Consider the following 15,614-nt stretch of genomic DNA (forward strand, 5'->3'; position numbering starts at 1 on the left):
GGAAATACTCTAGTAAAGTCAAAAGTAACAAAACATTTTGTGGTGGTAAGTAACTAAGTACATGTACTTAGTTACTTTCCACCACTGCATGGAGAACATCCAGGCAGACAGTGGACCAAAGCAACAAGTTTAAAGTGTTGGACCACCTCCAAACAGACGAGGCCCAGGGACGAACCTTCTGCCAGTACAGAAAAGTGCAAAAAGTGCAAAAAAAAAGTGTGGGCCTGGTATAGAGCCCTGGGGAAATAATGTTTGAATGTGTGTAAACAAACGGGTATTTCGTGGTATGAATGTCTACGGACGTTTTCACAATATAAAATAAAGTGTCCAGAACACTAGCTCTAGTTTGTCAACCTGTGGATATTTAGAACAAAAGAATATGTTTCTATTCTAACAGTCAACAGTGTGCTGTTCTTCCAGAAATAAGGTTAATCTGAATACGGTAATACTGTTTCTAATGTGACACTGCCGGCGATGTCTACCTGGAAATACATTTCTGGTTGAGCTGATGTCATGATGATTCGGTCTCTAGGGTTTAAAGGGATAGATCACCCCAAAAAACACTTATTTTCTATCAATTACACACCCAATGAAGCCTTGAATTCATGGAGTTTTTTTTGTTTTTTGTCACATTCCTAAGCCAATACTTTGATGACCGGCGGAAAGATGCTAATGTCTCCGCTAGTAGACACAAAGGAGACACTTTGAGTCTCCTACCGGAGCCGCTGCCGGTCATCAAATTATTGGCTTAGGAATGCGACAAAAACAAAAAAGTTTCCATGAATTCAAGTCTCCATGGGGTGTGTAATTGATAGAAAAGAAGTCATTTTGGGGGTGAACTATCCCTTTAAGTGTTTATGAGAGTGTGATGGGGTGTGCAGGTATCCTGGGGCAGTGACTAAATCAATGCCAACTACATTTTGTGTGTGTGTGTGTGTGTGTGTCAGTGCAGGTATCCTGGGCAGTGACTAAATCAATGCCAACTACATTGTGTGTGTGTGCGTCTGTGCATGCGTGCGTGCAGGTATCCTGGGCAGCAGTGACTACATCAATGTTAACTACATAGTGTGACGTTGTGTGTGTGTGTGTGTGTGTGTGTGTGTGTGTGTGTGTGTGTGTGTGTGTGTGTGTGTGTGTGTGTGTGTGTGTGTGTGTGTGTGTGTGTGTGCAGGTATCCTGGGCAGTGACTACATCAATGCCAACTACATAGACGGCTACAGGAAGCAGAACGCCTACATCGCCACACAGGGCCCGCTGGCAGACACCTTCGGAGACTTCTGGAGGATGGTGTGGGAGCAGAGGGCCGCCTCCGTGGTCATGATGACCCGCCTGGAGGAGAAGTCACGGGTATGTTGGATAATACGGCACAAAATCAAGCGCCGCAGATTGATCTGACCCAGGTGCCTCTAGAGTCTTTGATTAGACGGCGGTCTGTTATTGAGTTCAGAGGTTCATTATTCAATGGCTTCCAACCAAGCCGTGTTAATAACAGTGATTGAAGGTGGTGATCACTCAGTGTTGGGTAACGTTACTTTTAAAAGCAACTCGTTACTCTACAGGATTACTGCCATTAAAAGGTATTCCGTTACATTACAGGATTACCTTCTGAGAAAAGTAACTTGATAGATTATTGTTGTGCAGCCTGCTGGAGTGATCACCAGTGTTGTGTTGTGTTGTGGAGCTTGTGCTGGGCTTCACCAAGGCCAATTTGAATTGACGTACTCCTCCTTTTTTCACCAATAAATCCAAAAATAATGTGAATACATCCACGCCCGTACTAAAGGGCAACCTCTCCGTCTTCTCTCAGTCTCTGCCATGTCGCAGGTGCGACAAATTAATGTCGTAAAAACAAGACCAGCAATGCCGTCAGCCGAGTGTCACACCAAAATTGGTGACCCATTGAATAGAATGACTACGCAATCACCACAGACTGCAAAAGCATCGGTCACCGATTTTCATATAACATCCGTGCAAGTCTCCATCGACAGACAGGCTCGACCATTTATCAGGAAACGGCGCAATTGTGTCGTATGGATAATCCTTTTCCTTTTGTGGCAACAGGGAAAGAACGAAGGAAATGTAGGTCTTAAATGTAACGAAGTAACAGCATTATTTTGCAACAGGTAACTAAGTAATCGAGTACTCTAATTGCAAAACTAATGTGTTAGGTTACTCCGTTACCCACAAAAGTATTCCGTTACAGTAACGGCATTACTTGTAACGCCGTTATACCCCCAACACTGCGTGTGATGTCATATCCTGTGTGTCCCTGCAGATAAAGTGTGACCAGTACTGGCCCAGTCGAGGCACAGAGACGTACGGCATGACCCAGGTCACCCTGCTGGACACCATGGAGCTGGCCACCTTCTGCGTTCGCACCTTCTCCCTGCACAAGGTACCGCCTGTATGTCTGTCTGTCTGTCTGTCTGTCTGTCTGTCTGTCTGTCTGTCTGTCTGTCTGTCTGTCTGTCTGTCTGTCTGTCTGTCTCTCTTCAAACTTGCTGCCGAGCCAGTCAAACCAAAGCATCTATGGGAAACTTAACGGGAACAGACAACTGGTATCACAATATTATGCCACATTTTGGAAACCACAGTTCCACACAGATAGCCTGTTAAGTGTCTTCACCCAGTGACATATAATACCTTAGCCTCCCCAGTTCACTGTTACCAGCCAGAAACAATTATTGCATTAAAAAGAGCCAGCCATCACCATGGGACCATGGAGCCAGCGTGGATAAGAGACAGTCAGAGAGAGAGAGAGAGAGAGAGAAAGAGAGGGAGAGAGTAGAATACATTACACTGCAGCTAATGGAGTGAACAAGGCCACCGTCCTCTACTTGATCACTGTGTGAGGCAGACAGTAGTTCCTGCTAGCTAGCTGACACCAGGCTAATCTAGAAGTGTTACGCTAGCAGGTCTCTGTGGCCTACTTTCAGTGGTGGAAAGTAACGCATCGCACCGCATTGTGAGCTTGTAGATTTGGCTATTTTCAAAATATTGTTCATACATTTTGATTCCATCACTGACTACTTCACTACTTCACTACAGAACAACTAGGCCAGCCTGCCTGCCAACCGTAAGCACCTCTCTTCTCTAAATCGGTCCTCAAAACTGTGGGGGTCAAGGAGTTTTTGTTTTCAATTTCAGTTTTATTTTTGATGAGACATCAAAGAGAGTTTGCTAGTTTAGTTTTGGGTTAGGGTTGGTTTTAGTTTTTATGAGTTTTTGATTTTCATTGTAATACCATGTCAGGGACAAGCTAGATTCAACATGCTCAGAAAAATAGCTAAAATAGCAGATAGACCTGCTATTTTAAATATTTTTGAAGACAAATCTTGGATATTGACATGATTTGAGTTGGTTTGTCAACACACAATACCGTTGCAGTTACCTTTTATGTTTATTACAGTTTACTCAAATATTTAGTCAATTCTAGTTTTGGTTATTTCGTTTACTTTCATTAACTATAATAACCTTGTCTGTGTCTCTCTCTTTCTCTCTGTCTGTCTGTCTGTCTGTCTGTCTGTCTGTCTGTCTGTCTGTCTGTCTGTCTGTCTGTCTGTCTGTCTGTCTCTCAGAGTGGCGGCAGTGAGCGTAGAGAGGTGAGACAGTTCCAGTTCACAGCGTGGCCGGACCACGGGGTTCCAGAGTACCCCACCCCCTTCCTCAACTTCCTGCGTCGGGTCAAGGCCTGCAACCCCGCCGACGCCGGGCCTATTATAGCACACTGCAGGTACACCTGTCTGTCTGTCTGTCTGTCTGTCTGTCTGTCTGTCTGTCAACCCCCCCGACAAAAAAGAATGATAATAATAATGTATTGAAAGACCTGCCACCCATTTAGCAGGTCAATATATCTTTTAAAAATATCTTAAAGAATAAGAGATGTTGACCTGCGACCCATAAAAATAGGTCCGCGACCCAAACATGGGTAACAGTGCTTAGTTTAGATCAGGGGTCTTCAACAGTAACAGAGTTACTACAGGGGGGCCACCGAATCTTTGTGTGATATGTTTTTTTCTTTTTTACATTAACCACTTGAACCCTAGCATACCTTTTCTGAGGAGAACTTAGGCCAAAAATATCATAGAATCACTGCGCTGCGAGGCGTCTGCTACTTTTGGCAAAGAGGTATTGGTGTGTAGAGGGAAAAAAGAGCAGACAAAAGTTTAATCTGAAACACAATTTTATACAATATAGAGGGGGTCCCTGCTTCATCTCTCGCGCTCTCATCTAGGGGGTCCTTGGCCTGAAAAACGTTGAGGACCCCTTGGTTTAGAGCAGTGCTTCTCAAACTTTTTCATGTCAAGGACCCCCAAATTGACACTTAGTAGCCCCCATTTGAAAATATATGCCCGGGACCCCCATAAGAGAAGATATTTACGTCTCTAGCAGTGATTCTCAACCATTTAAATTTGAAGGACCCCCAGTTTGACATGTATTAGGCTATACGGACCCTCATGTAATGGCATTTCTATCTCTGGGACCCCAATTTATATTGTAAAATCAATGTTAATTTAACTCTGAGAGTGTACAAATGGAACCAAATGGACCCATAAGGGTCCATTTGGTTCCTAACTATCCATCATTAAGCTGGGGACCCCCTGGAACTCCCTCAAGGACCCCTTGGGGTCCCCGGACCCTACTTTGAGAACCAATGGTTTAGATCAGAGCCTTCTATTAGAGAGTTGCGCCAATGAGGGGTCAGAAACAGCGTCGGTCACGTGGTTTATGTAGCTGGAAATAGTGACATGGAGCCGTCGACTTCAATGCATTCCATGAACTTCCGGTTTAGGGATTTGTCACTATTCGCCGATGTATGTGTATGTAGAAGACCTTGCCCGAAGAAGTGAACGGAGTTGGCGCAACTCTCTAATAGATGGCACTGGTTTAGATGATCACAGTTTTCTATCTCTCTTACCGTAATGAAAGCCAGTGTACTGACCTCTGGTAAAAAAGAAAAAGCCACTGAACTCCTCCTCAACGTGTCTCTCTAACTCTCTCCTCTGTGTGTACGCACAGCGCGGGCGTGGGTCGCACGGGCTGCTTCATGGTGATCGACGCCATGCTGGAGCGCATCAGACACGAGCGCACCGTGGACATCTACGGCCACGTGACGCTGATGCGCTCGCAGAGGAACTACATGGTGCAGACGGAGGACCAGTACAGCTTCATCCACGAGAGCCTGCTGGAGGCCGTGGCCTGTGGCAACACGGAGGTGGCGGCCAGGAGCCTGTACTCCTACATGCAGAAGCTCTCCCAGGTGGAGACCGGAGAGCACGTCACCGGCATGGAGCTGGAGTTCAAGGTAAAGACACTTAACACTGATATAGATATAGAGATATATATATATACTGCTCAAAAAAATAAAGGGAACACTTTGATCCCTTAATTCTTTTGAGCAGTTTTCGTTAGCATTATGTACACAGTTCATGAAAAAACTCAAGGGATCAAAGTGTTCCCTTTGTTTTTTTGAGCAGTTTATATATATATATATATATATATATATATATATATATATATATATATATATATATATATATATATATATATATATATACACACACATACATACTAGGGATGCATGATTAATGATTAATCAGTTGTTATATGAGTACAACACTAACACGTATGTATGTATGCATGCATGTATGTACGCATGCATGCAGTATGTATGTATGTACGTATGTATGTACGTATGTATAGCACCTGACGAAGCTCACGGCACAACGCGTCGTGCTAATAAAATACTTAATGCAGTAGTAAGTTGTCTATCTCTGTTCCCTGGAGTGTGCAGTCCCTTCCTTATGGAAGGTCCATCTTTGTACTGTGTGTGTATATATATATAGATATAGAATTTTCAGGAAAAATAAAACATGTTTTTAAAATACTGTACTGCCTCATCAAAGTTGGTATGGTAAGTTAAATGGTGCATTTAAATAGCGCTTTTATCCAAAGCGCTTTTACATAGATTGTGCATTACATTCACCCATTCACACACACATTCATACACCGAGGACGGAGGAAACCATGCAGGGCACCAACCTGCTCATCGGGAGCAATTAGGGGTTCAATGTCTTGCTCAAGGACACTTCGACACTAACTCTGAGGGAGCCCGGGATTGAACTGGAAACCTCACAGTTCACCATCTGGCCGCTCTACTGGCCACTCTACCCCTGAGCCACTGCCGCCCCCTTGATAACTTTATACATCGTCAGATACTTGCATGTGTCCTTATATTTTCATGGCTTGGCAGAGCCACGTTGAGAACTTCAGAGAGCCAAAATATGTTAGTGTTTGGTTGCAATATGCTTCTAGCTTAAGGCTTTCACAGTCTTTGTAATGCAAAGTAGGCTGAATAGAATGCACTATGCTTGTAGGTTAGTGGGCTACAGCGTTAACCATGCAAAATGATCCTGAACTCCAGTCTGCAGCTCGTTTAGTGTTGGCAGCTCTCCCATGGAAGAACGCCAGTCCTTAGGGACCTGTTGATCGTCTGTTTTGGGAAATAATAACATTTTTGTGGTTTAGAATTTAAGGTGGTATAAGTGATATTGTTTGGTTAAAACAAAAAAAGTTTTTGTTAAAAAGTTATACAGTAGCTCTATATTTTGATAGAAACATTGCTATAGAGTGTTCATTTAAATGAATACCCACTTCACTGCCAGCGTTTTCACTCATCTTTCAAGATCCACAGAATATTTTTCTCCAGGACGATCGACACCAAGTGTCACAAAAGACTGAAGAGTCTCTCTGCTTCGTGTGTGTGTGTGTGTGTGTGTGTGTCATCACTTCCAATTCCACTCGTATATCCTGTATGAGTTCTCTCTCCTGATTGGATAAAATTGGTATCCCGACCTAAAAACGTATTTTACTAAAGAGCCGGAGAGAGACGCCCTGTTACTGAACGAACACTGACAGCACTGATAGCAATAGCGATTACTATCAGAATATATTTAACATGTATTTTTTTTAAATAAAGATGTCACTTACTGCACCTAATAAGAGTTTAAGATTTAAGTGCTTACGTGATTTGTCCCTCCCTCTCTCTCTCTCTCTCTCTCTCTAACCAGCGACTAGCCAACACCAAGGCCCACACGTCCCGGTTCGTCACGGCCAACCTGCCTTGCAACAAGTTCAAGAACCGCCTGGTCAACATCATGCCCTACGAGACCACCAGGGTCTGCCTGCAGCCAATCAGAGGGCTGGAGGGGTCCGACTACGTCAACGCCAGTTACATTGATGGATACCGGTACGCTGCGCTGCCCCCCCAACCCCATGTCCCCCAGCCTGTGCCCCCCCCCCCCCCCCCCCGCCCTCCCCTGTGTGTACGTGCCAGTGTGGAAAAAAAGTCAAATGTTTTATAGTAAAAGTAGCGATCAGTGTTGCCATGATAGTCGCTGCCGGTCATCAAATCAAATTTTTGGCTTAGGAATGCGACAAAAACAAAAATTATCCATGAATTACATTTTTCGATGGAAAAAAAGTCATTTGAGGGGTGAACTATCCCTTTAAAAACTGTCTCGGGAGTGCTCACAAAAGCCTGACAAGACGTTGAAAACGACCCTATAAACATGTTTAAAAGTGAAATATCCCTTCAAGTGCATCACTTGTAGTAAACGTATACGGTACTTAGAGTTACATTTCCGCCAGTGGCTTCATCGTGCCGCTGATGTGAGCTGACTCCTGTGTCCGGTGATGAGCACTTCTTTGACGTCTGAGTGGGTCGGATAGCTTTCCCTCGCGCAGCGCTTTGGCACGGCACGGCCTGTCACATCCTGTCACATCCTGTCACATCCCGGACAACCCCTCTATGTGGACGGCTGTCAGTCTGGCTAGCTACTCCCGCTAGCTGGCTACGCCTCAGTCCCCATGGAGGGACGCGGTATTCACCCGCTTGACTGATGACTCAGCCATTCTAATGGAAGTGGTTGTTTATTAACGGTTGTGTGCGTGTGCGTGTGTGCGTGTGTGCATGTGTGTGCGTGTGCGTGTCTGTGCGTGTGTGCGTGTGCATGTACGTGTGTGTGTGTATGCACGTATGTGTTCGTGTGTGTGTGTGTGTATGTGCGTGTGCGTGCGCATGTATTTACTCAAGTACTGTACTTAAGTACAATGTTGAGGTATTTTTTACTTTACTGGAGTGTCTTCCATTTTCAGTACTTTTACTTCTACTCCACTACATCTCAGAGGCAAATATTGTCCACTACAATTGTATGAAAACTTTAGTTACTAGTTACTTTGTAGATTTTGATTATTATTACAAAACATGCATTAAACACTTAAGCCCTATTTAAACTTTGGCTATTTGAAAATAGCCGACCTACAAACTCTAGCCTGACGGCTGAAAATAGCTAAAAAATAGCCGACCTAGATCTGCTATTTTGTGTGTGTGTAGATCTGCTATTTTCAAAATATTTTTTATAAATATTAGACATGATAACTTGTGAAACGGGACATTCTGCATAATGAGAACTTTCTACTTTTGGTACTTTAAGTACATTTTGATGCCAATACTTTTGTACTTACTTACATTTTGAATTCCAGACTTTTACTTGTACGTAACAGAGTATTTCTACATTGCAGTATTGATACTCTTACTTAAGTAAAATGTAATACTTTTTCCACCACTGGTGCGTGCAGGCAGCAGAGAGGCTACATCTCCACACAGGGTCCTCTGGCGGAGACAACAGAAGACTTCTGGAGGATGCTGTGGGAACACAACTCCACCATCGTGGTCATGCTCACCAAGCTCAGAGAGATGGGACGGGTACGTTGGACACACCTTTTTTTTAACCCATTATGCATCTGTGTCACTTCTTGATTTGAGCTAAAAAGCATTATTTTACACTTTGGCTATTCAAAAATAACAGATATACAAGCTCATAGCGCGGCACCGAGTGCCACGCTACGAGCTTGTATATCTGCTATTTTTAAAAAATCAAGAAAATGTGTGCAAATTAATGTATTTATATTCTTTTAAAGTGAACATTTTTAACTCAAATCTTTGCTTCTGGGGGTGCCTGGAACAACATATTTTGAGATGGGGGTCCACGGCCAAATACATATAATTTTGGGGGTTCTTGACATGAAAAGGTTTGAGCACCACTGACATAGAAACATAGGTTTTTCAGAATACTGTTGGGATTTAGAAGACATTTTGTAGAAATCGGCTTCAGGTCTTAATTAAAGATACAAATTCCTCAAATGTACAAACATACCTGGCAATAAGAACAATTCTGCTACTCGATGTGTCGCCAAAAAGACTGCTAAAATGGACATTATGCAGTAAGAGTTTGACCCATTAAAACCTTAGGTCGATTCTATACAAATGCCTTCTAAATCAGTAGTTCTCACACTTTAAAGATTTTTTAGAAATGTTCAAAAAATAGCAGATGTACAAGCTTGCGTGACGTGCCGTGAGCTTGTATATCTGCTATTTTTTACAGTGGGTGGGGGCATTCTGTCCGGTGGCTATGAATCTTTTTACAAAATAAACCGGTGATTTCTTATTTACAGTAGCTTTTCTAGCCCCCAATAACTCACATCTGGCCATCAAAGACCACCGTACCTTTTTTATTGTGTTAAAAATACATATTTAGCCACCGGACAGAATGCCCCCGCCCACTGTAAAAAAGATTGCGAAAATTGCTCAAACTATAGAAAGCAGTAAATGATGAAAAAATAACACTCATCTTTTATTTACTTTGATTACAAGCTAAAATATAAACCTTGGTTGTAAAAATACTAAGTTGTCCTTTAAGCTTGTGTCCTGTACACTCAAAAGTCAGCGCCCACCTTCAGTCGGTTAATGTTAAAAACCTCTCTAGCCAAGCCAAAACCCTCGGTGTAGTCATGGACTCAGACCTGAATTTAAACAGCCACATTAACACTCACAGCCTACTATCACCTCAAAGAAATAGCACAGGTTACATAGCATTTAAAAAATGTATTAATCTTCAGTAGACTTGACAACTGTAACGGTGACTTTACAGTTCTCCCTAAAAAAATCGATCAGACGACTGCAGTCGATTCAGAACGCTGCTGCTACTAAAGCTTTTAATGGTTTAGGGCAGGGGTCTTCAACCTTTTCAGGCCAAGGACCCCTAGCTGAGAGAGAGATGAAGCACGGACCCTCTATATGTTATATAAAATTGTGTTGCAGATTAAACCTTTTCATAGATTTCATCAGTGTTGTGTGAAGGCATTGCTGCAACACACTCTTACTCCCAAGAAGGCACATATTGCCTTCCTGGGGTTCTGACCAAAAGGCAATATGTGCCTTCTTGGGAGTGAGACTATGTTGGTTGCTGCGAGGCGTTGTGTGCTTGTAGATCTGCTGTTTTCGGCTAATGTTCTCCTCAGAGTAGGGATTCTAGGGTTGAAGTGGTTCATGTAAAAACAAATCACACAAGGATTTGACGGACCCCCTTTAGTAGCTCTGAGGACCCCAGGGGGTCCTGGACCCCCCCTGTTGAAGACCCCTGGTTTAGGGCCTAAATACATTTCTGATCTTGTGACTATCATGAACCATCCAGACCTCTCAGGTCATCTGGGAAAGGTCTGCTCTCTGTCCCTAAAACCAAAAATAAACCTTGGGGAAGCAGCATTAATTTTTCATGCTTCACATATCTGGAACAAACTCTCAGAAAACTGCAGGTGTGCTGCCACTCTTATAGTTATTCTAAATCACACAAAAAATCTGTTTGTTGCCGCCTTTCATTGAGTTTTAGTTTTTCTGCACTGTATTTCTTCCTTTGTGAGTTTTATTTTGGGTTATTTAGTTGTTTATTGTATTCTAATCTTCTGTTATAATAGTGTTTCCTTTGGGGCGGCCATAGCTGAATGATTAGTGAGCCCGCCTAGGGAGCCAGAGGCCCTGGTTGCCCCAGGTTTGATTCCAGGCCAGGTCAGCATATGTGTCGATGAAATGAAATTTGTCCTTGAGCAAGACTCTTAACCCCTAATTGCTCACAGGTTCTCATTGGAAACAAGACCGCAAGGACTTTCATGAACGACCTGTTAAAAGGAATTATCCTTATCCTTTATCCTTTGCTTGATGTTTTGTGTAAAGCACTTTGAATTGCCCTGTGGTTGAAATGTGCTACACAAATAAACCTGCCTTGCCTTAGCATGAAGACGTACGTCATGATATTGTGAATGTAACCTTAACTGTACCTTTTAATATGTGTGTCCTTGTACTGCTCTCCTTTATGTGGACACGAATACATTGTTAAACTGTAAACTGTGTGTGTGTGTGTGTGTGTGTGTGTGTGTGTGTGTGTGTGTGTGTGTGTGTGTGTGTGTGTGTGTGTGTGTGTGTGTGTGTGTGTGTGTGTCCGTCCTGTAGGAGAAGTGTCACCAGTACTGGCCAGCAGAGCGCTCAGCCAGGTACCAGTACTTCGTGGTGGATCCCATGGCTGAGTACAACATGCCTCAGTACATCCTGAGAGAGTTCAAAGTCACTGACGCCAGGGTGAGTGTCACTGTGTGTGTGTGTGTGTGTGTGTGTGTGTGTGTGTGTGTGTGTGTGTGTGTGTGTGTGTGTGTTCTCACCACAGTGACGTTGGTTTCAGGTTGGATATCGTTGCTGTCGGGGCAGAAACCTCTTGTCTCCATATTTTAACCCATTAAGACCTGGAACGCATCTGTGTCACTTTTTGATTTGAGCTAAAAAAGCATTATTTTACACTTTTGACTATTCAAAAATAGCAGATCTACAAGCTCATAGCGCGGCACCGAGTGCCGCGCTACGAGCTTGTAGATCTGCTATTTTTGAAAAATCGTGAAAATGTGTGCAAATCTTTGAATATATATTGTTTTAATGCGAACGTTTTTTAACTAAAATTGCTTCTGGGGGTCCCTGGAACAACATATTTTGAGATGGGGGTCCGCGGCCAAATACATATCATTTTGGGGGTCCTTGACATGAAAAAGTTTGAGCACCACTGATATAGAAACATGATTTTTTCAGAATACTGTTGGGATTTAGAAGACAATTGTAGAATCGGCTTCAGGTCTTAATGGGTTGACTATTTGTGTTTTTTTTTGCCGTCCTGAAATGTCTTCGCAAGTATAGTAATACAAACGTGTGTGTGTGTGTGTGTGTGTGTGTGTGTGTGTGTGTGTGTGTGTGTGTATACAATACTTCCACCTGTCTGGTTGTATTGACTCCATCAGTCTCCAGCTACATATAAGTCATTGACACATCTCAACAAGCCATCAATCAGCCCTCTTTGAGAGCGGTTGTGTCCAGCATGTTCCTATATCGACCCACCTGTGTGTGTGTGTGTGTGTGTGTGTGTGTGTGTGTGTGTGTGTGTGTGTGTGTGTGTGTGTGTGTGTGTGTGTGTGTGTGTGTGTGTGTGTGTGTGTGTGTGTGTGTTGCATCACAAAGCAGGTTAGTTGCCCTGACAAGCCACCCATAGATTGCTTGCGTTCAACCATCCGTGAACCTGATTTGTGCGTACGTGAGTGAGTGCTCGCAGTGTGCCCAGTAACATGCATAATGTGAGAATGAGTGTGTGTGTGTTTTACCGACACGCGCAAACGTGTGTGTGTGTGTGCGTGCATGTGAGGGTGGTAGATAGATAACCGGGGTTAGGCCTGTCCTGCTCTGACGCCCTATTGAGAGATGTTCTATTGATCTCCATTTAAACCAGGAGACAGGCAGGCTGACACACACACACAGTCAGACACACACACACACACACACACACACACACACACACACACACACACACAGGTTTGTGTTACTATCCTTGTGAGGACATCATAATTGTAGGACGGCATTGAATTGTTTTAGAAAATATAGCTCAACAACTAGCCGATCTACAAGCTCACAACGCGTCGCATTTTATGAGCTTGTAGATCGGCTAATTTCTGGTGTGCGGCGACCCGGCCTGCAACTTAGTATATATAAATCAGACATTTAACTCTTGACCCCAACGTTTAAACCTTAACCTCTAAATGTCTAATCCTAACCCCTAAACCTGAATGTTTTCCTAATTGTAAGCCACACCCCAACATTTTTAACCATAGAAAACGACCAGGAAAATGGTTCTCATGATATCTATTTATCATGTTTACTATACTTGGGGGGACATTTGATCCTCACAAGTATAGTAATACAAACACACACACACACACACACACACACACACACACACACACACACACACACACACACAGCGCTCTATTGAGTGTGTGACAGTGGCAGGCTGACACATGTTACGCGCACCGATCAGCCTCAGCCACTGATCCCAGGTCAGATAACAGATAACAGATAATCATTAGCTGGGGTGGAAGAGGTATATATACTCCCATTTCTGTCTTGAGTACAACAATAAAGAGTACACGATACCACAATGTAGAAATATCCTGTTATTACAAGGAAAAGGCCTGTATTTAAAACATTTGACTTGAGTAGAATCATTCACAAAGGAATCTTTGATATCGATGGTAGATAAAGAAAGGTGGTCTCACACACTCATGTTTATCCTGATGAAGGTCTATGACCCAAACGTCCACTGAATAAAGTGTTTTTGCAAGTTCCAGACAGTGTGCTAATTTCAGGTAGTAACCCAAAGATGAACTTGTATTTTCTGTTTATTAAAGAGCTGGAGAGACAAAGAGACGCCTGTTACTGAACAAATACTATATAGCAATGATTACAATATTGAGTTATTTAACACTTATTTTAACCTAAAAAAATCACTTACCCTACCATAGGGCATAGCAGGGAATTCTGGTTCCACTCCAAAATAGTCAATGCATTTTTCCCATTGACATTAACAAAAATATTTATATCAATTCATTTAAGCCTAGAATCAAGCCATCCAGGGTCCTGGTGAATCATGACCATAAAACATTTTTTTCTGTGATTTTTTAAAAAATGTTATATTTAATTATATGATATACTATATTTAATAAATACCCTTTGTTTTGCCGTTTTGAAAAAAGTTTTTCACAGAATCAAAAGTTTTATGCTCATGATTCACCAGGACCCTGGATGGCTTGATTCTAGGCTTAAAATAAGGGTTAGGGTTATAAATATTTTTGGAAATGTCAATGGTAAAAATGCATTGACTATTTTGGAATGGAACCAGAAAATGGCCGCCACTGCTATGCCCTATTAAGTGCAGTACTTGAGTAAATGTACTTAGTTACCCCTGCTGCTACTAGTTCAGATAACAGCAATCATTAGGAGTATCGGTCGGGAGGTAACTCATTCCAACTCACTCAATACGGCAGGCAGACAGGCAGGGGAGCGTGGCCTTTAAATAAAGGTCTGTATTTTTTTGCCGTGGTGTGTTCCAGCAGGTCAATAAAAGGCTAAATATCCTCTCTTCTTCTTCCTCCTCCTCAGGACGGCCAATCACGGACAGTGCGTCAGTTTCAGTTTACCGACTGGCCGGAGCAGGGCGTGCCCAAGTCCGGCGAGGGCTTCATCGACTTCATCGGACAAGTGCACAAAACCAAGGAGCAGTTCGGCCAGGACGGACCCATCAGCGTTCACTGCAGGTACTAGGCCTATGGCCTGAATGGCCTCAGACCAGACATGTATCTGTAGAAACCTTGTATCTCCATATTTCATCCTTTTTACAACAAGCTAATTGATCTACAAGTTATACCAGGGGTCCTCAACGTTTTCAGGCCAAGGACCCCCTAGCTGAGAGAGAGATGAAGCAGGGACCCCCTCTATATCGTATAAAATTGTGTTTCAGATTAAACTTTTTGTTTTGTTTACTTGGTCTGCTCTTTTTTCCCTCTACACCAAACACCTCTTTGCCAAAAAATAGCCGATCTACAAGCTCACAACGCCTCGCAGCGCGAGGCGTTGTGAGCTTGTAGGTCTGCTATTTTTGGCTAAAGTTCTCCTCAGAAAACTGATGTTAGGGTTCAAGTGGTTAAGGTAAAAAAAAAAATCATATAGTAACTCTGAGGACCCCCTAGGGGTCCCGGACCCCCTGTTGAAGACCCCTGAGTTATACGATAGCTATTTTTGAAAGCATTTTGAAAAATAGGGCCCCTTTCTTTTTAAAGTGGTTAAGTGTGTCCATGAGTTTTATAGATATTGAACCAATACAAAGTATTAAAAAGACAGCACGCGCGTCGGGTGATAAGAAGCGGCTTGCTAGCGCCTCATGCAATGAAGGAGGCATGAGCTCAGTTCTGGGCTCTCCCTAGGCTGGCTGAGGGAGAGTAGTGCCCAGGATTACACAGGCAATTGGCACTGGGTGAAAAAATGGGTTACAAAATTGTGGGATAAAAATGTTGAAAAAAATAAATAAATAAGACAGGTTATTTTTTTCTATTTCCTGAGAAGAAACAGTTTTTGGACACAAGTAACAGTATTGTCGTTGTGGGGTTTCTTCCCAACAGCGACAATATACATTTTATCTTTTAAGCTATGTTGATGCCTTGGTCAACAATGGTTGTTTTAAAATGTGCTATATAAATAGTTTGATTTGATACAGAAATGCTCTCGCTACATTTCTAACAATACAACCTGGCTTTTGCATACAGTAGGTCTCAGCCGTGATTTAATGAAGTTAAATGTTAATGTTACACCTGAACTCGCAGTGCCTTTTGGTCCTTTCTCTTCTTTACACATT

At 42.8% G+C, this 15,614-nt stretch overlaps 1 protein-coding gene across 1 annotated transcript in view; it reads left to right on the top strand.

The window, feature by feature from the left end:
* The window catches only part of ptprsb (protein tyrosine phosphatase receptor type Sb), a 186,417-nt gene that overhangs the window by 163,001 nt on the left and 7,802 nt on the right, over nt 1-15,614 (top strand). Inside the window, exons 22-29 of the mRNA XM_084056464.1 lie at nt 1,172-1,347; nt 2,276-2,395; nt 3,579-3,733; nt 5,020-5,305; nt 7,071-7,249; nt 8,641-8,767; nt 11,348-11,473; nt 14,366-14,520. Of these exons, the coding sequence (XP_083912590.1) occupies nt 1,172-1,347; nt 2,276-2,395; nt 3,579-3,733; nt 5,020-5,305; nt 7,071-7,249; nt 8,641-8,767; nt 11,348-11,473; nt 14,366-14,520 (1,324 nt within the window). The remainder of the gene's footprint in view (nt 1-1,171; nt 1,348-2,275; nt 2,396-3,578; nt 3,734-5,019; nt 5,306-7,070; nt 7,250-8,640; nt 8,768-11,347; nt 11,474-14,365; nt 14,521-15,614) is intronic.

The sequence above is a fragment of the Gymnoscopelus microlampas genome, assembly GCF_963454915.1.
Source record: "Gymnoscopelus microlampas genome assembly, chromosome: 5".
Classification (NCBI taxonomy): Eukaryota; Metazoa; Chordata; class Actinopteri; order Myctophiformes; family Myctophidae; genus Gymnoscopelus; species Gymnoscopelus microlampas.